General features: G+C 43.4%; 1 protein-coding gene across 5 annotated transcripts in view; it reads left to right on the forward strand.

Annotated features, from left to right (window-relative positions):
• The window catches only part of KCNH1 (potassium voltage-gated channel subfamily H member 1), a 462,440-nt gene that overhangs the window by 338,542 nt on the left and 99,008 nt on the right, over nt 1-24,890 (forward strand). For all 5 annotated transcript variants that reach the window (XM_003814202.6, XM_034946118.3, XM_003814201.6 and 2 more), the window contains 2 exons: nt 753-952; nt 7,181-7,433. In XM_003814202.6, coding sequence (XP_003814250.3) covers nt 753-952; nt 7,181-7,433 — 453 coding nt within the window. The remainder of the gene's footprint in view (nt 1-752; nt 953-7,180; nt 7,434-24,890) is intronic.

The following is a 24,890-nucleotide window of genomic DNA, read 5'->3' on the forward strand; positions in this document are numbered from 1 at the left end:
GGGGAGCTGTAGTAGCATGTAGTACACACTTGCTATGTCTCAAAGGGGACTTGATTTTATTCTTACCATATTAAAGCTATGTTTTTCACAGTGAAGCAGATTGTTGCACTAACAATAAGTGCAAAACAAGGATATAACATCCTTCACTGCCCTCTGCAGACTTGCTATTATTTATTTATTTGTGATTATTTATTCAAGGTCTGTCATTCCTGCTCCGTTTTTTGCTCTGTGAGGACCAGGTCTGACTGTTTATTCACCATCCTGTCCTTGGCAGGTAGCACAGTGCTTGGCACGTAGCAGAGCTTGATAAAGCTCATTCACTGATGGGTTTGGATTTTGACTGGTGTGGAGCACATAGGCACACATTTGACTAGTGACCTCAGGCATGGCTCAAACTTTTTATGACAGAAAGTATAAAATTAAGCAGTACAACTTACCCCGCCCCCACAACCCACTGCCTAGCCCCCACTGCTGTGTCTTAGTTCTGGCCCCGGCCATGCCAGCTCACATGCACCCTAGCCCTGTCTCCCACACGTTTCTCCTAGTAGCTTGGTGGTAAGAGGCTCTTTCTTTGCATCCATGCCCCAGGAGCTCCAGGTGTGAGGGTCTCCTGAGAATAGTCAGGGCAGTCTGCATTGGGGAGGGACAGCTCTGGCCATTGGCCTACTCTGAGCAAGCTGAGCATTCTGGAACCCTGGCTCAGGGACCACTAACTTGTTATTTCTTCTTTTGCTCCTCCTCCTCACCTCTAGCACTTCTCTATGCCACCATCTTCGGGAATGTGACGACTATTTTCCAACAGATGTATGCCAACACCAACAGATACCATGAGATGCTCAACAGTGTTCGGGACTTCCTGAAGCTCTACCAGGTGCCAAAAGGATTGAGTGAGCGAGTAATGGATTATATTGTGTCCACTTGGTCCATGTCCAGAGGCATTGACACAGAGAAGGTAAGGAGGATGAGGAGCTCAGGGTAACCATTTGTCTTTTGGTTTCCCTAGGAGGGTTGAGGCTTGCCTAGGACAGTGGATCTCAAACCTGGCTGTGCTCAGAATTCACTTGAGTACTTTGGGATTCCAGGTCCTACCTCCAGAGGTCTTGTTTGCTTCTAGATCAGCCTTACTCAAAGACCAACAATAAAAAATCATTAAGAAATTAGAAAGGCAGGGTGTATTTCCTGGAGAAGAGAGGAGCTGGAAGTCTAACTGTCCAGGGTAGAATTTCCCAAACTTGGATGATGATAAGAATCAGAGCCATGACTAGAGAAGGGAGATCAGTATTGTCAATTTTCTTTTTACCCAGACTTGAAGATAGCACAGCACTGTTACTGATCTTGTCTTTATTCAAACTTTTCATATTTTGTTCATCATGGATTTTTTTGCATTAACCTTAGCATTAAACCATGATTTATCTTGATTACTGACTTTTTTAGCATTCCCTTAATTTGTGTGCCCAAGGCTGTTGCCTCACTCATCTCACCCTCATCTTGACCCTGATAAGAATCCCATGATGTCAGGCCAGATGCAGCGGCTCATGCCTGTAATCCCAGCACTTTGGGAGGCCGAGGCGGATGGATCACTTGAGGTCAGGAGTTTGAGACCAGCCTGGCAACATGGGGAAACCCCATCTCTACTAAAAATACAAAAAATTAGCTGGGTTTGGTGGCATGCACCTGTAGTTCCAACTACTCAGGAGGCTGAGGCAGGAGAATCGCTTGAATCCAGGAGGCAGAGGCTGCAGCGAGCCAAGATAACGCCACTGCACTCTAGCCTTGGTGACAGAGTGAGACTGTCTCAAAGAAAGAATCCCATGATGTCATTACTACAAACAATCCCAGCCTCCATCCCAGATCTGTGAAATGAGAACTTGGGGGAGGTGAGGGAGCATTTTTAATAAGTGCCCTTAAAAACTATCCCAGCCTTCACCAGATCTATGGAATGAGAATTTAGGGGAAGTGAGGGAGCATTTTTTTTTTAAGGAGTTATTCTTTTTTTTGTTTTAAGTTCTGGGGTACATGTGCAGAACATGCAGGTTTGTTACACAGGTTAAAAATGCCATGCATTTTTAACAAGTGCCCAGGCAACCCTATTCATCAGACAAGTCCAGGAAACAGTGATCAAGAGTTTGTGCCTTAATCATCAGTTGACTTGACCAGAACATCAATTAGGCATCTCTCTAGTTATTTGTTTTCCCACCTGTAAAATGGAGAGGGTGATAAAATCCTATTGTTCTCTAAGAATTGTATTATTCTAGATGCATTTCAATAGAGTAATGAAAATTTGGTGGTACTGGAAATAATAGAGAAAACATACAGTGGACTTCCTATTATTTACTTATGAATTTTCTTTGCATATTTTCTATAAAAAAGATTTAATCTCAGATCCATTGAGATTTAATCCATTCTCAATGAGATTCATTCTCTGCTTCTCAATCTTTATCAAGTCTTTTTTCTCTCCAGTCCGTAAGTACTCAAGGCATACTGATTCTTTCGACTGTTAGAATGAGGAAAACAGAAAGATAACATGATTGTAAAAATACATAATGACACATTGCAAACCAAATTCAACTGGCTTTGGGATCAGCTACTTATGTTCCTAGTCTTCCTTCATTAGAATTGTCAGTTGAGAGTTGACAGTTTTAAAGGAAAAATTGAACTGAATTTAATCCTCAACTTGAACATTACTTTGGTTTTGCTATTTGCCGTGATAACCATAACACCACTACTACAACCTCAGCTACCATTTCTTGAATATGCATTAAGAACAGATATTTGTTGTGCTTCTTCTACATGCCTTGTCTTGCACTAGTGTCTCATTTAGCCTCCACAGCAACCCTGTTATCCTTCTTGAAGGGGGTAAGCACAAGAGGCCCGATTCATTTTACTAACTGCCCCTGGTCACAGTGTAAAGAATGGCAAAGCCAGGATTTGAACACCATTTTGTCTGACTTCAAAGCCTGTGCTTTTCCTACTATTACTTAAAAAAATTTTAAACATGTACTAGAGAGAAGGAGGATGAGTCCAAACAGAGTCATTCTAATTTCTTGGATGGGCAGGGTATCGGCTGGAGCTGAACTTAGTCGCTGCTTTTGCCAACCACCTGCCCCAACTACGCCTGTTGTTTCTGCTATGTTCTCTCAACAATGCCTGTAGGTTCTGTGGGTTCCTGGCAGCTGATGGAGCAGAAAGGAACTTTGATCTCTCTGCCCTAGGGCTCCTTTTCCCAGGCACCAGGATGCCTTTGTAAGTCTGGTTGTCTGGAAAGAAGCCCTTCCCCACCCTCACTGTAGGGCTGGCTGGGCGGCTGCCCATGGGAGACAGCACCGTCAGCATTTGCCCTCTCTTCCTCTCCCTGTAGATCTGTCCTGCAGATCTGCCCTCACTTTCCTGGAGGGCTTTGGGATTTGCCCCAGCTGCTGGTCCAGATGGAAGAGGGAATAGCCATGGACCCAACTGTGGCTACTCACTCTGGAGCCCAGAGCGGGCTGGCTGCTCCTCTGGGCAGGAGCTTGTGGCAGGCTACTGCTGGGGAGAGAACCAGTCCTGTCATCCTATACCTCTCCCCATCTGCCCCTCCCCTCCAATCTAGGTCAGAATGGTCAGTGATAACCAGGGAGCCAGGGCATGTGGGTGGTAGTGCTGGGATACCCCAGTTTTACCAGCTATTAGCTGGTGACTTTGAGCACATCACTTTTCTCTCTCCAAGCCTGTTTTTATGTCTGTAGCACATGGAAACATGAACTTTAAGACTAGGTGACCTCTAAAGCCCTTTTGGCTATGACCTTCTGGACTTCAAAGCCTCCCTGAAATTGCTGCTGCTGCTGTGATGACAATATCAAAAATGAGAGCTCACAGGCATTGAACACTTGCATGTGTCAGGTATTATGCCAGGACATTCCACACAACAGCTCATGGAATCCTCAGAAGAATTCTATATGCAATTTCAAAAAAATGAAGACATGGGGAGAGGAGCTAAGTATTGCTGCAGGGAGAGGAGCTAAGTATTGCTGCACATTCACGCATCTAGTGAGTGCTGACACTGGGACTTGAATCCAGTTCTACCTGATCCTAACGCCTCTTCTCTTACTCAGGACTCTTGTCCTGCCTAGCTTGGAGGAGATTCCACGTTGACATCTCCCTTTGGCCTTTGAGACCTTCAAGGAAGAGCAAGGATGGTCTCTTCTCAAAACCTAGCAGTAGGAAAGGTGGCCGGGGTGGGGTGGGGAGCCGGCTGTGGGATCTCAGAGTTGAGACCTCCCCACTGCACTCAGAGAGAGGAGTTCCAGACACCCCACCCACCTCAGTGTGGAGCCAATAGATGGAAAGAACGATGGAAATGACTGATGGCTGTGACAGTCTGCAATTTCTCCTCTCCAGGTTCCCTCACCTGCTCACACTATACTCTCCATTGGCTCTGGGAACAGTGCCCATGAATAAAACATTGTCTCCATGCCAAGGCCTCATTCACTAGCAGCCTCTTCCAGGGGAAGAGTAAAGTCTAGCTCAGGGCAAATGACATATTTAAAGGTGAACTCACCTGGAGAATAAATCTTGGTTCCAGACTACTGGGCACAGTTTTGACATGGCGTGTGAGTGTTCCTCATTACCTAGTGATCTGCTTGGAGAGCAGAGGACCTAAATTAAATCTGCATTTCTGCAGGAGTCTTGTTTTTAATGAGCCTTATGGAAGTAAGTCCTTAGCAAGCACTCTGCCCAAGCATTGGCGTTCTGAATTTTCCTCTCTGCCTTGGTCTGTCCTGTGTCTGTACTCCCAGAGGGCATGCTCGCTTGATGGGCATCCTGCAACCCCAGATCAAGAATGCAGAGGCACACAGAGCAAGGGCATCTGTACTTACTGAATCCCCTACTGGGGCCAGGCTTTGTCCCAGGCTGTGCACTGGTAGATATAATTTCATTTAATTCTCACAAGTCAATGTTAACAGTCTGCATTTTATAGGAGAAATGAAAAGTGTCACCTGGAGGGGAAGGAGCTGGGATTTCAACTCTTTGACCCCTTTCCACTGCTGTACCTCCAAGGAGAGCACAGGGGCACCTGAGGGGGTGGGGATATAAGTGAAGCCATCAGTGGTGAGGTGAGATTTGAGCTGGACTTTGAAGGAGGCTGAAAGTCTTCCAAATTTGGGGATGAGCAGCAGATATAGTGGCAAATGGCTTGTGCTAAGGCAGAGAAGCAGAGGTGGGAAAGTACCCAGAACTTCAAGGAAAACATCATCACTGAACATGTTTGATTTTATGCCCCTAGCTTTGCTCATAAGCTAGGATGGGAGAATGGATTATTTTAGAAACACTTCTGATTTCTCTGGAAAAGTTTGCTTGAAGGTGTCCATACTTAATGCTTGCTATGTAAGGGGCCATGCAATGTTTTATTGCAAACATTTAGTCCAGAGAAATATTTCTCCCTCTAGGAAAACCTGTAAATTTTTAATCTTTTCAGAAGATGAGATCTGCATAGCCTCCTACAGTTTTCCTTTTGCTTGAATTCCAAGATGCTGCTGAGATGTTGATAATAAAATTACAAGCCTTTTTTGTGGGGCAGCTGCCTAGTATAGGAATCGATTGGGATCTAAACCAGGCTCTAATGTCAAGCTACCTAGTTTGAAACCCCAGCTGTGCCATATCCTGGCAATTTTTGGCGAGTTATTTATCTTCCTTGTGTCTCAGTTTTCTCATCTGTAAAATGATATAATAATAGCACTTATATCAGACAGTTTGTGGGAGGATTAAATTAGCAAATGCACGTAACAGTTTAAAATGTAAAATCACAACCCTGTTCAACTTTGCCTATCCTTCTTTCCTTTTTTAAATTGTTTTCTTTAAGCACTTACCACTAAATTTTATTTATTTTGCTTACTATTTGTCTCTTCCCATTAGATGGTAACTCATATGAGGACGGGGATTTTTGTCTTTTTTTATTTTTATTTTTTGCTGCTTCATCCTCAGAGCCTAGGATGATGCCTGACATACCATAATGTGTTTGATAAGTATTAAATGAATGAATGATTCTAAAGTGCTTAGCAACGCCTGCCACTCAGCAAGTGCTTAGTAAATGTTACTTTATATCTGTCTTTAAATAACACCCTCTATTCAGTCCATCAGTAGATCATGTCAGTTCTACATTAAAAATATTTTCTAAATTTAACTGCTTACCCCTGACTCTCCTGCCAGCATCCCAGTCAAAGTTTCCCTCACCTCTCACCTGGACAGCTGCAGGAGGGACCTAACTAGATTCCTTGACTAGACTCTTGACACCCTATAGTCAGCACTCTCTAACATCGCTCTGTAGCTTCAATGATCTTCTTCAGATGTAAGTCAGGTCATGACATTCTCCTGCTCAAAAATCCTCCAGTATTTCTCTATCATACTTGGAATAAAACCCAAGGCTTATTACACCTAAAAGTCTCTCATACTTGGTGTTGTCTCTGATCCTCATCTCCTGCCCCTTTGCCCTCACTCCTTTTGGCTATTGCTCAAGTTCTCTTAGGGCCTTTGTGTTTACTATCTTGCTGGAATGTTCTTCTTTCACATGGCTCACTCTCGCACTTATGCAGGAGTCAGCTTAAACGTCACCTTCCTGGCCGGTTGCGGTGGCTCACGCCTGTAATCCCAGCACTTTGGGAGGCTGAGGCGGGCGGATCACGAGGTCAGGAGATCGAGACCATCCTGGCTAACATGATGAAACCCCTTCTCTACTAAAAATACAAAAAATTAGCCGGGTGTGGTGGTGGGCGCCTGTAGTCCCAGCTACTCGGGAGGCTGAGGCAGGATAATGGCGTGAACCTGGGAGGCAGAGCTTGCAGTGAGCCGAGATCATGCCACTGCACTCCAGCCTGGGAGACAGAGCAAGACTCTGTCTTAAAAAAAAAAAAAAAAAGAAAAAAAAGTCACCTTCCCAGAGAAGCCTTCTCTGACCACTGATCTACAGGGGTCCCACTTACTCCCAGTGCTGACTCTCAGACCCCTGTCCTGAACATTCAGCACAGATTTTTTTAGAAGCTATCTGTCTCATCTATAAGAATATAAGCTCCATAAGCGCAGGGACTTTGGTTAGAAGAGTGCAGTCTGGCGTAGTGGATGTTGCTCCTCCCCCTGGAGTGCTGAAGGATGTGGGCTGAAGGCCACAGTGAGGACCCTCACACTGTTTTTTTCTGTACCTGGCTAGGTCCTGCAGATCTGCCCCAAGGACATGAGAGCCGACATCTGCGTGCACCTGAACCGCAAGGTGTTCAAGGAGCACCCGGCCTTCCGGCTGGCCAGTGATGGCTGCCTCCGGGCACTGGCCATGGAGTTCCAGACGGTGCACTGTGCCCCAGGGGACCTCATCTACCATGCAGGAGAGAGCGTTGACAGCCTCTGCTTTGTGGTTTCTGGCTCCCTGGAGGTGATCCAAGATGATGAGGTGGTGGCCATCCTAGGTAGGTGTTGGCTTTGCTGGATGGGCAAAGGTGTCTGGGGTTGGCTTAGCTACTGGGCAGCTCAATGCCACTGCCACCTTCAGTTAGAGATTGCTTCATAGGGCAGGGCCAATTGCTAATATTCACTTATCTATCCAACAAACAAACAGCGAGAGCCTGTTTGGCACAAAGCCAGTCACTGTTTGATATCTGGAGTATTTCAATAAGAAAAATTGGTTTTATCCTCAAGGGGCTCCCAGTCTAGTGTAGGAGATGAACAAATAAGCATACATTTACAGTACAGTGGGAGGCACATCTAACCCAGTATTCAAGTGGGAAGGCTTCCTGTACCTATGCTAAAACTTAAAAATTGAGAATGAGTTAGCATGGAGAAGAGAAGGGATGAAGTATCCTAAAAAGAGGGGATAGCATGTGTCAAATCCTTTCAGAGGGAGAAATTCATGACTCATTTGGGGAACTACAAATTATTTAGTGTGGCTGGAATACAAGAGGGGACATGGTAAGATATCAGACTAGGGAGGGAGTGAAGCACTAGGCAGATCGTGGCAGGCTCTGGAAGCCACATTAGGTGACTGGGATTTTATTTGGGGGATCCAATGAAGAGCTGAAAGCAGGGGAGAGGCATGATGAGATTTGTACTTTAGAAAGATGACAGTAGTTGCAGCTTGGGGAGTGGATTGAGTGGGGAAGGCTGGGGTAAGGAGACCAGGTGGAAGGCATGTTATCTAGAGGCAAGTTGATGGTGGCCTGAACTAATACTGTGGCAAGCAGATGGAGAGAAGCAGATGGAGTTGAGATATTCAAGAAGTAGAGTCACTGCAACCCAATGACAGATTTGCTGTGGCGGGGAAGGAGGAGTCAACGAGGACTATAGGTTTTCTCACATGGATAACAGGGAAGCTGGTATACCATCCACAGTAATAGAGAATGTGGGAGGAGGAGCAGGGATGCGGGGGAACGTGTTGGTAACTGGGACATTGAGCATCAGTAGCTTTTAGGAAATGTGTCTAGTTTTCTCAGCTAGCTAGACAACAGCTCTTTATTGGTGGTATATCTTTAAAGGGGCAAGCCATCGTCATAATAATAGCTATCATTTATGGTCATCTACTCTGTGCCATTTGACACACAGATACTCATTTTAACCTTACAGTAACCCTATGAAATGGTTTTATTATCCCCATTTTGTAGATGAGACAATTAAAGTTCAAAGAGGTTAAGGAAATTTCCTCATGGCTGATGAGGTCCATGGAACCAGCATTCCAGAGTCCCTCTGACTCCAAAACCTCTGCTTCAATCCATTTTGTAATACTGCAATTCTGATGATAATTTTTTTTTTTTTGAGACAGAATCTTGCTCTGTTGCCCAGGCTGGAGTGCAGTGGCATGCTCTCGGCTCACTGCAAGCTCTGCCTCCCAGTTTCACGCCATTCTCCTGCCTCAGCCTCCCAAGTAGCTGGGACTACAGGCACCCACCACCATGCCCAGCTAATTTTTTGGGGGGTGTGTGTGTTTTTTTTTTAGTAGAGATGGGGTTTCACCGTGTTAGCCAGGATGGTCTCAATCTCCTGACCTCATGATCTGCCCGCCTCAGCCTCTCAAAGTGCTGGGATTACAGGCGTGAGCCACCGCACCCAGCCTCTGATGATAATTAATGTAGTATGCTAGCCCATTAAGTTGCCAGGTACTGGTAGAGATTGTAGACATGTGTTTTATCTTTTACAAATGATTTATCAGAAAACTGAGGCTGGAGGAGATTAAGTTACTCTGAAGTTAGAATTGAGATTCAAACTACATAGAGACATAGATAGTATTATTTTAAAAAAGAAAGAAAGAAAGAAAGAAAAAGAAAAGCCCCAACTTTGTTCCTGCTTGACTTTGGAGCACACAATATGTAGCTTCCTTCTTGTTTTTTGGTCCTAAGCCAGCTGGCTCTGTTGATTACATTTGGCTTAGGTTAACCCAAGGATGATTTATATTCCTTCAGCATACACTGGCAGATGGTCAAAGGGAGAGTGGGATAGAAATTGGGTGGGGTGGTCGGGTGCAGTGGCTCATACCTGTAATCCCAGCACTTCAGGAGGCTGAGACGGGTGGATCTCTTGGGTCCACGAATTTGAGACCAACCTGGGCAACATGGCAAAACCCTGTGTCCACAAAAAATACAAAAATTAGATGGGCATGGTGGTGTATGCTTGTGGTCCCAGCTACTCAGAAGGCTTAGGTGGAAGGATCAGAAGCGGAGGTTGCAGTGAGACGTGATCACATCACTGCACTCTAGCCTGAGGCCTGAGTGACAGACGGAGACCCTGTCTCAAAAAACAAACAAACAACAACAACAACAACAAAAACAAGCAAAAAGAAATTGGGTGGGGAATGGAGGCTGAAACTGTTTGCCAAAATAAGTGTTCTAGATTCCATGGTATCCACTGAACCCTGCAGACCAGAGTTACTCTGTTCCTTGCCCCCTTATCACAGAGAAGTGAGATTAAACAGTGTATAAATAGGACTCATGAAGGTAAAAACCATTGCTTTAGTATATCTGATATGAAAGAGCATCTTTCACTACCTTTAATACTCATCAGTTTCCTTGATAAAGAGGAATTTCTACTGGTGGTCATAGCCATGTTTTTATGTTTGCCTGGCTGAGATGAGCACCTATTAACTAGTGAACAATCCTTTAAATATGAATTTGACTTAACCCTTTGATAAGGGCATTTTTCACTCATCTTCTCACTGATAACTTACCATATGCCTTTCCATGCTCAGGGCATCCCTTCATGACTCACCACACACAGCTGCATTACTAGGAGTTGGTTTGAACACCTAGACTTAGGCATAGAGGCATGATGGAGCTGCAGAGGGATGGGGAAGACAAACAGCTTCCTAGCCCCTTCTCATTTCCTTTCATCCTGGGCTTCTTGTGAGGAAGAAACCAGGGTTTGATTTATTGTTGAATTACTTGACCTTGTTGACTGCGTCTCTAAATCTAGAGGGCCTCTACTTTGGGCCCTCCCAGGCATTCTGCCTGCTCTAGTTAGCAATGTGGACAGGATCTCTGAAATAGCTCAGCAGCTTTGGATTCAAAGTGGTTGTTGCCTTCAAGCTGTCTACACTAGAAAAAGCTTCTCCACTTTGTCTCTAGGAGCCAGATTGAGTCTGTAAAGTAGGTCCAAGCTCAATATTCTAAATAACTTATCAGATTTCAAGGGGCTTTTATTCTCTAAAAGGTCGAGACAAGTCCTTTGAATCAACCTGAGCTCTGGATAAAGAGGCATAAATGATTCTAAGCTGTTTGCTCCCTGGAAACTTAAATTCAGAGTTTTGTTCTTGTTGTTTTTCTATAATTAGCATATCTTTTGGTCAATGGACTGAAATCAGTTTGTTCTTGAAAGGGGGTTCAAGCATCAAATGGGTATTATAACTATATTGTCTGTTGATGCTCTTCAGTACAATCCAACCAAAATGCATTGAACACCTGCTATCTGCCAGGCACTGTCATAGGAGTGGGGATATAGCAGTGGACCAAACATTAGTCCAGCCTCCTGTAAGTGGAGGGGGCTGACAGTGGAAAGACAGCCATCACTCTGCATGATTCTCATTGCCATAGAAAGAATGCAGGTATTCTAGAGGATCATTGGATGAGCAATTATTGAGCAGCTACTGTATATCCATTGCTTTAAAGAGGACAGAAAATATGCAAGTAATCCTTAGTTATCACAAGCAAGAGCCTTTAGAAAAAAACGCCAGAGCTCATCCATCTCATTGTCTTGCTCTTTGTTCTCTTATTATCAGTTCACTCATTTACATTCTGCTAATTGGCCTCTTTCTTCCAGTTCTAATATTCCACTCACATTCTCTGTTTAATTTTAGCACAGATGCCAAGAACGAAGAAAAGGGTCAGTACTCATAACTGAGTGTGTTTAGTTTGTGTTAAAAATAAAGCCCTTCTAAGGAAAGTATTTTAAAGAAGAGTGTTTTTCAAACTTTTGTGACTGGAACCTGCCATATGAAACGTATATTACATTGCAAATGAATACATATACAAGTGCACACACAGTTATACACAGAATTTGATACTTCTCTTGCTATGTGAGTTGCAACCTGGTATTTTCTATTAGATAATGTTCTCTTTCATGAAAAAAATGACCATCATGACCCACTAAATTGTTTTCCTGACCTGATCACAGTCTGCAGTTTGAAACGTGGTCCCAGAAACCTAGAGGATATTCTCTGAGGACAGAGAACATATCAGAAATCTCTTATGATCTTTCCCTTTACTGTTCTCTCTGCCTTAATTTTGCATGAAATCCTTCTTATATCCTTTTGGAATTCTCTTAGAAATCACTTAATGGCTTCTCAAATATAGTTTCTTGGCTCCTTGAAATAAATTTGAGATTTTCACATGTGCATTTTATTCATTAGATTTTAAAAAGTAATTTTCTTTTAATTTTTTATAGATATCAGTATTAAAAGGTAGAGATACCATTTTTCCCCTATCCAAGTAGTACTAGTAGCATCTGCATATAAGTAGTTATCTTGGTATTCTGTGTTACTGTGTGACTCACCAACATAGATGAGTCATGGACTAGCATCAGGGCTGTGCATAAGTGTGTTAAGTATCTCCTTGCATTTCTATCTTATAAGTACGGTATTTATATGATCTCCTTTCACTGTGATTTAGTGTCCCCTTAGTAATGTTTATGGGTTTTGCATTTTAATACTCAATTTATATTTTCTTTATGGATCATCTTGTGTTTTCCTGTTTTGTGGATTTTTTTTTTTAATTTTCTTGGGGCAAACAGAAGTATTTTGGCCAGGCTGCATCAAGCAGTGAAGAGTCCTGAAGCTAGAGATTTAACTCTAGTCCTGGTTCTACTCTAACTCCTTACTGGAGTTGCCACTAGCTGGTTAACAGTCTTCAAAGGCCTCCTCTGTTTCTATTAAGCCTATCACACTGCATCAATTGCATGTTTACTTCCCACTCTCCTGTGAGCCCCAGACTCTTTGATTTCTTATCTCCGGCACCTAGCACATGGAAAGCATCAGAGGCTATTTTCTGAATGGAATGCAATTGAAAGGAAGGCAGAGGTTAGGCTTTGAAGAGCCTCACAGTCCGGAGTAAGACTATCTTGTGGGGATAAGGACCCAGAGAGAGTTTTAGAAAGGGGGTTGACAGGAAGATTTGGGTTCCACAAATACAGAGGCATGGAGACTAGCAGAGAGGCTCAGGAAAAATGGTGAGCCCCTGAATAAGGAAGTAGAAGGAGAGCCAGAGTCCAGAGATATCAGGGGAGGGAGAACCTCTGGGATGTAGGAGGTGAGGAGAGGGAATAGTTTCTGAAAGTGACTGGAGAAGTCCACAGGGCCAGAGGAGGAGGAAGTGGAGGAGGAAAGAAGATGGGTCTATTTTGTTCAGTTTGCAGTGTCTTTTTGGAACAGGTCCAGGCATGGCTTTCCACTATCTTCTTGATTTGTGGATGGGCCAAACATGCCAAGAAATGGGAAGAGCCATGGGGAAGATTGATGAGCAGGCCCCAGTTCACATGGCACGGATCTTACTTGCAGCCCTGTCACTACTGAGTTAGAACTTATACGTACATAAAGGCATAAATGCTTGTTCATGGGTGAAATATTCTTTATTTTATTTATTTATTTTTTTTTTAGAAGGACACCTCCTTGTCACAGTTCCTAATTTGGAAGGTACTCTCATTTTTGCTTAGTTAGCTTCCTTGGGTTCATTGACCTTATTTGGATATTACTGCAGCATCTATTTATTTAGCAATCACCAGAGCATAACATGGTCTTAATCTCTTTGGGGGTATAAAGAAAATCCTTGTCTTGGAGGAATGTTCTGTTACATGTGGTGAGACAAATGCATGGCTAATGACAATAAGTAACGTGGGTACCTTTTTCTATAGACTTCTTGGAGTGAGCAGGGAAATGTTCATGGAGGAGGTATGAACTGGGCTTGGAAGGACAAGTAGGAGTTTCGTAGTCTGAGTCTGAAAGTGGAAAGTATAGCACGGGCCTCCAGAGGTATTAGAGAATACATGGAAATGCATGTGGCATGTTCAGGGACCAGCGTGAGTAAAGTAGACTGAGCAACCTTTCCATGAGGCCAGTGGTTCTCAACTATAGTGGACACAAAACTCAGCTGGGAAACTTGTGCATCATGCCAAGCCCCAGTTGTTCCCCACAGGTTCTGAATCTATAGCCCTAGCCCCAGAGGTGATTCCACGCATGTGGTTGGAGGACTGCACTTTGAGAAACATTGCTTTGGGCAGTCACCGCTTGATGTTTTTTGTGGAATGGGGTGAGATGATGAATGTGAGGAAGCAACTAAGGCAGGGATGCACTGAGTAGGAGACCTTTTATTACATTAACCTAAACCGCAAGAAATGACCAATTCTTCACTTTTTTGACATACCACATGGTAGGATCAACTTCCCAGTGATCTGTATAAGAAGCCTAGAGTAGTAGCTCTGTGAGGATGGAGTCAAGGTTTGGACAGTTGAGGTAGGGCATTCTAAATGGAAAAGATGATGTGAGCTGAGGCCTAGGGAAGGAAAGTGTCGGGGGTGTTTCATAACCACAAGACAGCTACTTGAGCTGTAGCTGAGAGCCCTGCGGGGCAGCAGTGGGATATGGGGCTTGGGAGGCATATCAGGGCTAGTCTATGGATGAGTTTAAAGGTCAGCATGAGGAACTCAGCAGTGGAAACCACTGAAGGTGGTGAGTAAAGCATGGCACTGTTACAGCTGTGATTTGTAAAGATTAATGGATTGAACGGAGAGACCAGGAGGCTGGTAGGTAACTATGGCTTACAGTAGAAGTAAGGAGTGTTAAGATGCAGGCAGTAAAAATGAAGACAGGAGTAGGGCTGCCAAATACAATACCACATGCCCAGTTTAATTTGAATGTCACGTAAACAATACATAGTTTCTAGTATAAATTTTACCCAAATGTTTCATGGGATATGCTCATGAGTGAAATTATTCATTTATCTGAAATTCTATTTTAACTGGGTATCTTGTATTTTTATTTGCTAAATCTGCCAACTGTAGTTGGGAGGGAAAGGTGGATAAAACATCATGAAGCAGAGTCTGTAAGGTTGTAAGCAGGATGTGGGGAGCAAAGACAGGGAAGCAAGAGAGGCGATTCTAATGAGTGGGGAAATGGAGGCATCAGTGGTAGAAGATCAAGTCAGGAGGAAGTGGTGGTGAGAAAGACAATGGTGAGCTTCATTTTGACTTGTTACATTGTTGCATTTAATGGCCAATAGGGTATCCAAATGGAGAGTCCAGCAGGGACTTGGACCCTATGGGTCTGGAATCAGGAAAAGAAACCAGGGCTCAAGACAGGAATTTAGGATTTAGAGGAAGAAATATGAAATGTATATTTTAAAAAGACACAGATAGAACATAGGAATAGTTTTCTAAATGACCAAGTATTTCAGAGCATTTGAAAAGAATTGGGAAAGCCAGGTGTGGTGGCTTCTGCCCATGGCCCCAGCTACTCAGGAGGCTGAGGCCTCAGAAGGCTGAGGATCACTTGAGCCTAGGACTTTGAGGCTGTAGTGCACCGTGATCACACCTGTGAATAGCTACTGCATTCCAGCCTAGGCAACATAGCAAGACCCTGTCTCTAAAAAGAGAAAGAAATGGGAGTATAGCCTTTCACAATACTCACAAGAAATTTTAAACGATACTAGAAATTCTTATGATAAACAAAGTAAGTAAAATACAATTTTTAAAATGCAGTATGATCTCAGTTATGTGACGGAAAAACATTCATTCATAGATAAAAGCCCATAAGTGTTTTCACCAACATGTTATAGTGCATGTCTTGTTTGTGAGGCTTTAGGATATTTTAATTTTTTTAAATATTTGTCTTTCAAGTTGTCTTTAAGAGTATATGCTACTTTCTAAATGTGGAAAAAAATGTTGTTTTAATTTTCAAAGGGGTATTGAGAAAGTCAACATTATTTCAAATTTCACATTTGTTGGTTATTAGGATATAATTTAGAAGAATGATATTATTTTTCATATAGATGTCTTGACAGCATTATTTTTGTTATTTACCAATTCGATCAGAAAAAAAGTGGCATTTACTTTTGCATCTAGTACCCAACCCCTCCCTCTAAGCATTCTTGGAAAGGAGGATGGCCAGGCAATGAAGACAGAATGGCTTATCTGACAAAGATCTAAAGCAACAACAAAAACAACAATAACTTTCTATAAACCCTCATTATTTTAGAGGTTTGGAGAAGCTAAATCCTTCACAAAGATGCTTCCCAAGATTCTTGTAAGCTGAGTATGGAGAGGAAGGGGGTACCCCACTGCACTGCCATCACTGTGGTGCACTGCTCCACATTGCTCCAGGGACTTGAAGTTGCTAGGTAAATATTGCTGCCACTTGCCATATAATAATATTGTTTGCTCATGCATAGCACAGAGGGAGGAGGCTATGTGTCAGTATCACCCTAAACACTCCAACCAAGCATTAATACTCATACAGCTGTTCCATCATCTGAAGCAATTAAACTAAGTCCGCACTTTTAGAAAGAAGCTATAATATGAATAATCTAGAATTTCAGAAATGCAAAACCACTTGTATCAGGTAATGCACACATTACCTGATTGAGAGAGGGTGGAGGCGGAGACCAGTTCTCTTTCCCAATTCTGTGTTTGCTTAAGTAATTTTAAAAATTGGTTTACAGTCCCCGAAGACACTGGCAGCTAGGAAAGTTTATTGATCTTTCTAAAGGAAATTTTCATAACTTTATAGTGTCTAGACAGAGGGATTGGTTGAATCATAAATTATGGTAAATTAAGGCAGTTGTTATGATAATGATATGAAGAAGTTTTACTGGCATGCAAAGTGTTTCAAATATAACTTTAAGTGGGATAAAAGCAGAATATATAGCTATATATAGAGTAACCTTAACTAGATCAAAATGCATATATGAGTAAAAGAAAGATGAAAAGTATACCAAAATGTTAACTGAAGTTTTCTGGACAGTAGACTTATTTGTAATTTTTATTGTCTATTTTTCAACATATTTCAGTTATTTTCTGTAACGCACTTATATTCTTTTATAAATAATCAGAAGGGGGAAAAAACAATGTTCTCATCCATAGCAATCTTGGAAAATTATCACCTGCTTTCAGTGGAAGATTTGTGTTCTGTTTGCTTGGTGGAGAGATTTGGCTAATTTAATTTTATCTAATTGCAGTAATGAAGAACAGAAGGAGAATTGTCATGAAGTTTCCAAACCATTGCTTTAACTTAACCATTTATGGCTGAGTCCCCATTCAGACAGAGATGCCAGCCTTGTTTTCTCATGATCAGCATAGTCCCCACAAGGAAGGCTGATGACCCATATTTGGGTGAAGTTTAATACTTTTAGGGACAGATTTATGTCACAGAGTAATTTCTAACATGCATTATCTTTAATTCTTTTTAAATTAGTCTGTAAATTTTCAGCTTATCAATAAACTGAATTATAGTGAATTACAGGAGTGTTTCTGAGCAGGTCAGCAAATTCCTTCTTCTTGAGTGAGGCCGACATTGTAGCTGCCTAAGGATACCCAGGTTCTTGCACTTGGACTGGGGACCTATCTTCTCCTCAAAGTCATCCAGCCTAAGACATTCTAAGTCTTTCATATCCTGGACTAACTTACATTGTTCTGCTCAAACGCATGCTTTCATTGATGTGAAACGCATCAGGTACAGTGCTAGAGGTTGGAAATACAAACAGTGGGCCAAATAGATACACCTCTCATAAAGCCAACCTTCTCAGCCAGGAAACAGCCAAGTAAATATGCATTTCATAACATAGAGCCAAGAGCTGTAATAGGACTAAGAACAGGATGCTGTGGGAGCTTATATGACAGGCATCTAATCCAGCGGCTATGAGAAGTCAAGGATGGCTTCCTGAGAGAGCTGATGTCTGAGCTGAATTCCACCAGGGACAGCAGTGGCTGTGGGGGGTTGCAAAGGGAGATTAGAGAGTAAGTGTTCCAGGAATAGGGAGAAGCATCTGCAAAGGTTTTGGAGACACATCTGGGGGAAAAAAAAAAAGTAGTTCCAAATACCTGGAGCATAGCATTCTCAAGAGGGTAGAACAGGTGAGCAAGGCCTTGAGACTTGTTAGGGAATTTGGACTGAGGGTAATGGAGAGCCAGTGAGGATTTTAAAGCAGAAGAATGACAGAATCTCATTTGTGTTTAGAAAAATCATCCTGGCAGCTGTGTGGAGAATGGAGTAGAAAAAGCCAAGATAAAAGGCAGGGAGCATGCTGAGAGATGACAGTAGCCTAACCTGACTTAAATGGCTGTGGAAATGAAGAAAAATAGATCCAAGAGGTATTTTATGTATGAAATTATCAGAGCTTGGCCATCTATTTTGGATATGAAGATAAGCAGGAGAAAAAAGCCTGGAATGACTTGGATGACTTCACTGGGATGGGCAACACTGGAGGATGGGCAGGTTTCCCAGGAAGGAGGACCAGTTCCATTTTTAGATCTGTGGGTTTGAGCTGAGTGAAAGTAGCCAGTGGGAGATTCTGGACTCAGAAGAAAGATCAAGGCTTGAGGTGAAAATCTAGGGAACATCATGGTCTAGGTGGCAATTGAAGCCAGGGGAGAGGCTGAGAACACCCAGGGAGACGAGGGAGAGAAAGAAGCAACAAAGTCTAGAACACAGCCCCAAGGAATACCAATTTATAGGAGCCCGAGATGGATTTCCAGAAAAGGAGGAGAGACCAGGAGAGAGGGATATAACAGAAGGCAAGGTGTGTGGTGGGGGAGGGGTCGTGAGGGAGTATGACAAATGGTCATTTTCAAGTGTTACAGAACTATAGTTCACGAAATAGACAATGTCATGGATTGTAAAACACACTAATATTTTATGGCCCATTAAGAATCAGTGCTGCCAGGTAAACTGGCACATTCTGATTTCAGAGATAAAAATGCTAAACACCGTAAGTGTATGCTAGAATCAAAGAGGTATGATTCATTGAGAACTACAAAGTGTCCTTTAGATTTATCAGCAAAGGAGTTATTGACTATGGTGAGAGTAGCATTAGTGGAGTATGGGGGTGAGGAGCAAGATTAAAGTAGCCTGAGAAATGAAGAGGGATGGGTATTGGGTTTAGGGGTGCTTAATAAATTGCATAGATTCCCCCAAGAGTTCTGAACCAAGAGAGAAAATAAGTATGACGGGTACAGGTCAAGGCATCACCTTTTATTTTCCAGATAAACCTAATGTTAGAGAATGTGCTTTATATTTGCATCCAAGAAGGCTTCCTAATATTGAGACCCAGAATTAGACCCACCTTGTGATGATGACCAGCACAACCCTCTTCCTATGTGGGTCTGCTCCATAAATCTTATGGCAGAGGAGGACAGAAAGAACATCCTTCCTACAGGCAGTTCATTCCCGAGGAGAGAGCAAAGGGCTGGTCTACACATGAGTTTGTCCTCCCTGCAAACCTATCAGTCAGGTGAAGATTCAGAACATGATGCAGCTGGAACCACCTTACTATGGAGAGACATATCAGGAATGGGGACAAAGTAGTTTTCCTTAAGAGTAGGAATGCAAGCTGAGGCGGGCAGATCACAAGATCAGGAGTTTGAGACCAGCTTGGTCAACACAGTGAAACACCCCGTCTCTAAGAAATATACAAAAATTACCCAGGTGTGGTGGCAGGTGCCTGTAATCCCAGCTACTGAGTAGGAGAACTGCTTGAACCCAGGAGGCGGAGGTTGCGGTGAGCCAAGATTGCACCACTGCACTCAGGCCTGGGTGACAGAGCTAGACTCTATCTCAAAAAAAAAAAAAAAAAAAAAAAAGAGTAAGAGACCAGAGATAATGTAAATAAGACTACCAAGAAGTTTAGTTGATAAAGGAAAGTGAACCCAGCTCAACCAGGTGTCTTCCTTCCCAACCATCCAACTTTTTTCCTGCTTTTTGGAAAAATTGTCTATTTATTTCATGTATATCTTAATTATCTCACCTCACCATATAAAGGCGAGCTCCATTCTCATCTTCTCTATGAAATCTCAATAGTCCTGCCTAGCCTTGCCTCTCCCATATCTTGGTATTTGTTAATGTTGTTTTATACTTCACTGTTACACACATATGGAAGTTTTGTCTCCTTATATTGTAAGCATCATCTCTGTATCAATCTCTTTGAAGATAGAGATGATCTCATAGCCTTCTGTTTTATCCCCCTGAATCACTGGAATTCTGCCTGATCCATATTAGGTAAGGCCAGGTTGTTGAACTGGGCTGAATTGCGTGGAGAGAGATGGTAACACAAAACCCCACCTTTGGAAACTTTCAGTCTACTCACTGCTTGGGAGAGAAAGTCAAGTGCACTTCCCATGGAACCTGGCGTATAATCTTACAGGTTCTTGGGTGTGTTTCATTGACCAGATTTGTGGCTGACATACTCCAGTGTCCCATCTCTAATATAGAGATGGTATGCTGAAGAGCATAACCATCGCACTCCTTTGTACCAACATCAAAAAACAAAAACAGAAACAAATGTTTCTTGAATATCTCTGAGATCTCCCACAAAACCTAGAATGAGACAAAACTTTTCTAGGCATAGATGCCCTTTAGAGAAGTAGAGTGAAATACAGGCCTGTCCCTGTAGCCAAGGCCCCCTCAGCACCTCCATTGCTTCCTTTCTTTGTTGGCGTAAGAAATCCAAAAAAACATGTCGGTTAAGCACTTGACACCCCAACACAATCAGATAAGACCTTAGAGCTAAGGCTTTATTCCTGCTAGTGTATTTTCACTACTTACATGCGAAAACAAGTTGATGAGATTTCCACTGTGTCTGTCTGTCTTTGATGTATATTCTAATATCTGTAAACTGTAGCAGATAAAACAAGGTCACATACTGCCAGCAGCATTTATTTTTTGCATTAATGATAAAAAGCAGAGCTTTGTACCTTTACTACAGATAAGAGATGGCAACATTTATAAGATGTCAAAACTTTGTTTACCTACTCTTCTCCCATGTGGGAGAGTTATTAAGTGTTCAAAATCAACTTGAAAGGCTGGACTTCAGCACCATTGGGGTGAGGCACAGAATGGGTGCTGGGCACCTGAACCTGGCACACTATGAGTCCTCACTAATCCTTGCTTTCTGGTCCACAGTCAGGGCTGGGCTGGAAAGTGAGTGATATTACAAAGGTTTCAGTTCAAGTTGCTGGAGCTTTTGCTCTGAATGTGCTGCCAGAGTCTTCATCATCATTTTACTCTTCAGTCCATTAGACACATGGAAGCTCATGCTTTTTCTTAGAGCAGGTGAAAAAAGCACCTTTGTATATACCTCTATCACAGAGGTCAACATATTGTACTGACCCACTGGATCATGGACTCCTGAATTGGCTAGGTTGCAGGTTCAGCTGCTCCAACAAAAACCCAAAAGAAAGGAAGCTTAGACAAGATGGAAGCTTATTCTCCTCTTACATAGCAGTCCAGGTGTAAGAGGGCTGGTGTGGCAACCTTGTGGTCTTAGGCACCCAGCCTCCTCCTAGTGTGATACGTCACCCTAAATAGGTTGTTGCCCTTGGCCTCCTGGTCCAAGTTAGCTTACATCCTTATTCCTGCCAGGAGGAAGGGGAGAAGGTATAGGGAAAGGCAAACATGGTCTTTCTCTTTAAGGAAATGATCTGAGATTGCACACATCCCTTCTACACACCTCCCCTTAGTCAGAACTTGAACAGATGGCCACACTTACCTGAAATTTAGTCTTTATTCTTGTTGTCATTATGCCTAGCTAAAAGTCATGAGTTCATTACCATAAGAGGAAAGAATTGATTTGGGGGAAACAGCTGGAAACCTACCTAAGCCATCACTCGGTAAGGTCAAAATCTTGTCTCCAGTTTATCCTTCTTTCCATCACCTAGCATTATGCCCACCCAAGGCAGGTGTCATTGAATGTTGATTGAAGAGGAGGGCTGCTTGAGGGAGGGAATGCAGAGGATGACACCCTGGGAACCTTGCGTTTCCTTTGCCAGCATGGAGACCACGAAGCAGTCACAGGCAATCATTTAACCTCTTCAGAACTCACTTTTCTCTCTTTAAAATTAGGCTGAGAATCCCTGTGGAATTTGCTTCACAGTGCTGTTGGGAAGATTTTTCTTTTATGGTGGCTACTATTTATTGAAGCCCTACTATGTTCTAAGCATGGTGCTAAGTTTTCTGTTGACATTCATTCATGTAAACTTCGCAGCAGCCCAATGAGATGGTGTCTTAGTCTATTCCAGCTGCCATAACAAAATACCATAGACTGCGTAGCTTATAAACAACAGAAATTTATTCCTCACAGTTCTGGATGCTGGGAAGTCCAAGATCAAGGTGCCAGCAGATTTGGTGTCCTGTGAGGGTTCACTTTCTGATTCAAAGATGGTGCCTTCTTACTGTGTCCTCACATGGGGAGGAAACTCTCTCGGCTTTCTTTTATAAGGGCACTAATCTTTTTTTCTTTTTTTCTTTCTTTTTTTTTTTTTTTGAGATGGAGTTTCACTGTTGTTGCCCAGGATAGAATGCAATGGCACAATCTCAGCTTACTGCAACCTCTGCCTCCTGGGTCCAAGCAATTCTCCTGCCTCAGCCTCCTGAGGCTGATTACAAGTGCTCGCCACCACACCCGGCTAATTTTTGCATTTTTAATAGAGATGGGATTTCACCACATTGGCCAGGCTGGTCTCAAACTCCTGACCTCAAGTGCTCTGCCCACCTCGGCCTTCCAAAGTGCTGGGATTACAGGTGTGAGCCACTGTGCCCGGCCAGGGCACTAATCTTAATCATAAAGGTTCCATCTTCATGACCCAGTTATCATCTAGAGATCTCACCTCCAAATACCACTATATTGGGAGTTAGGGTTTTAGCATATAAATTTGAGGGGGTGGGGACACAAATATTCAGACCATAGCAGGTTGGTATGATTAGCCACATTTTATAGTTGAGTAAACTGAGGCTGGGAGAGATTTAGTAAGATGCGCAGTGCTGTTCATTTATATATACATTCAACAACCATTGAGTGCCTGCCACGTACCGGAGACAGTGCTGGGTATGCAGCAGTTCCAAGTACGATGGGTGTTTCCAGGGGGAAACAGAATGAAGAGGACATAAATAATAGGGAGCTACTCTGCTCAAGGGATCAGAGAGGAGGTTTGGGCATATTTTGAAGGATGAGCAGGAGTCATCCAGGCCAAGGAGTAGGGTGAAGTGTCTGGGGCAGTGCCTGGAAAGCCCTGATGTGAGACAGGAGCCAAACTTAAAGGGACTCCAAGACTCCCAGTGTGACTGGAGGGCAGGGAGTAGGAGGAGAAGTCCAGCAGTGGCCACCACAAGCCCTCGATGGGTTGAACCTGGCTTGCAGCCAGCTTGTCTAGCCCCAAAACTCATACTGAAAGAATAGATGATCAAGTTCTTGGAAAACGTGTTGAGGGCAGTACTGGGGAGGAGGAGATTTGGGCATATTCTCTTTTTGTCTTAGTCATGGCTTTACGAACTGAAGAGAGGGCCTGGATTTCACATAGGTGGTATAATCCAGGTGGTCTGAGAACTGAGCCCTTGTCATTGTTCCCCTGCATGATCTAGTTCAGTGAGTATGCACACATTCTGCTTAGGGCTTGCCTGGAAAGATTAATCCAGTTCCCCTTATCTGTCTTATAAGGAGTTTTTTTCTAGGGCCAGGAGAGAGGATGCCCCTTCCTCGGAGCCTCCCTCAGCTATGGCAGGACTCTGCAGCTGCATTTCATCATCCTGATGAAGTGAATGAAGAAACCCCTCTTGTCCTGAAATGGCATGAGGACAAAGGACTTCCTGATACCCTAGGGAAGAGGAATAAAGGCAGTGGGGTAGGGGGAGGAGGGCAACCTTTACTGTACTTGGTGTTTCTGGCACCTCTCTGAGCCTCTCTGAGCCTCCCAGAGAAGCCGCCAACAGAGTAGTGGATCTAAACCTTTAAACAGCTACTCACTCAACAAGCTGATGTTTCTCACTCTCAGTGTACAGAGTGTGGAAGGTGCTGAGGTGAGTTTGCTGCCAAATGAGGAAACCAGGCACTTTCCTCTAAGGATTACAAAATATAACTCTCATTTCTACAGGTGAATGAAGGAACAGATAATTCAAAATAAGGGGTGGTTCAGAGGCTTACATGGCTTTTCAGTTTTGTTTGTTTGTTTGAAAAGGAGTCTCGCTCTGTCATCCAGGCTGGAGTGCAGTGGTGCGATCTCGGCTCACTGCAAGCTCCATCTCCCGGGTTCACGCCATTCTCCTGCCTCAGCCTCCCAAGTAGCTGGGACTACAGGCGCCTGCCACCACGCCTGGCTAATTTTTTGTATTTTTAGTATAGACGGGGTTTCACCGTGTTAGCCAGGATGGTCTCGATCTCCTGACCTTGTGATTGGCCCGCCTCGGCCTCCCAAAGTGCTGGGATTACAGGCGTGAGCCACCGCTCCCGGCCATGGCTTTTCAGTTTTGCTAAAGAGGCAGATCTTTGTGTCTCAAGGCCTTTGCTCATGCTGATCCCTCTGCCTGGAATCATCTCCATGCTTCAGCTTTATGCTGCTTAACTTGAACTCATCCTTCAGGTTGCAGCTCAGACATTAATCTTGGAAGACTTCCCTTATCCCTTGAACTTGAGCTGGATACCCCTCCTGGACTCTCCCTTGTTATAGCCCCTAACACATTATAGTCACCTGCATCTCCTTCCCCCACTGCATCTGCTGTTCCACTGTTACACCTCATCCCCTAGAACAGTGCCTGGCAAAAGTTGCATGAATGACTGAATGAATTTTTTTTAAATTGATTTGGGTCTAGAAATAATGATCTCAACAGCAGGTAGTAAGTTTAACATTAGAATTATATTTTGTGGAGTACATTATAACACTGTGAGATAGTCCTTAAAAGAGCATATAATAGGAAATAGTGAAGAGAAGCAGCCAGAAATTTCATTTTTTTCTGATCTCCCAGACCTGCCAAGCTCACTCAGAGCCTGTCTTTGAATAAACAGCACCTTCTCTGCAGGGTTCCAGACTTAGTTGTAGGGTTCAGATCAGAATTGCTTCCCTGCCACTCTTCAACCTCAGGAAGGCTATTGATCCTTCCAGGGTCCCAGAGTTCCAGCATCTCTTGAATTCACCCTAGTAATCCCATTTCACCCTACCCACCCACCTTCAGCTTTCTCAAGTGGCTGGCTGTTCTAGCCTTTGCCCTTCATTAAACCAAATTGCCTGCAGGGACTTAGTTTTCTTCTGTGCTGTGCCCCTCCCTGGCCCTGTGCCACCTCAGCCCTGTGTCCCACTTCCTACCTATGTTTTGTGGATGTTCTTCAGTCCTACATTGGTACCCCATAGGGATGTTTATGTCCACTGCAGAAGTGGAGGTTCAGTAAAGACAGCTGCATATAATTGGGGGGAAGAGGAGG

Source organism: Pan paniscus, chromosome 1 (assembly GCF_029289425.2).
Source record: "Pan paniscus chromosome 1, NHGRI_mPanPan1-v2.0_pri, whole genome shotgun sequence".
In the NCBI taxonomy this organism is placed as follows: Eukaryota; Metazoa; Chordata; class Mammalia; order Primates; family Hominidae; genus Pan; species Pan paniscus.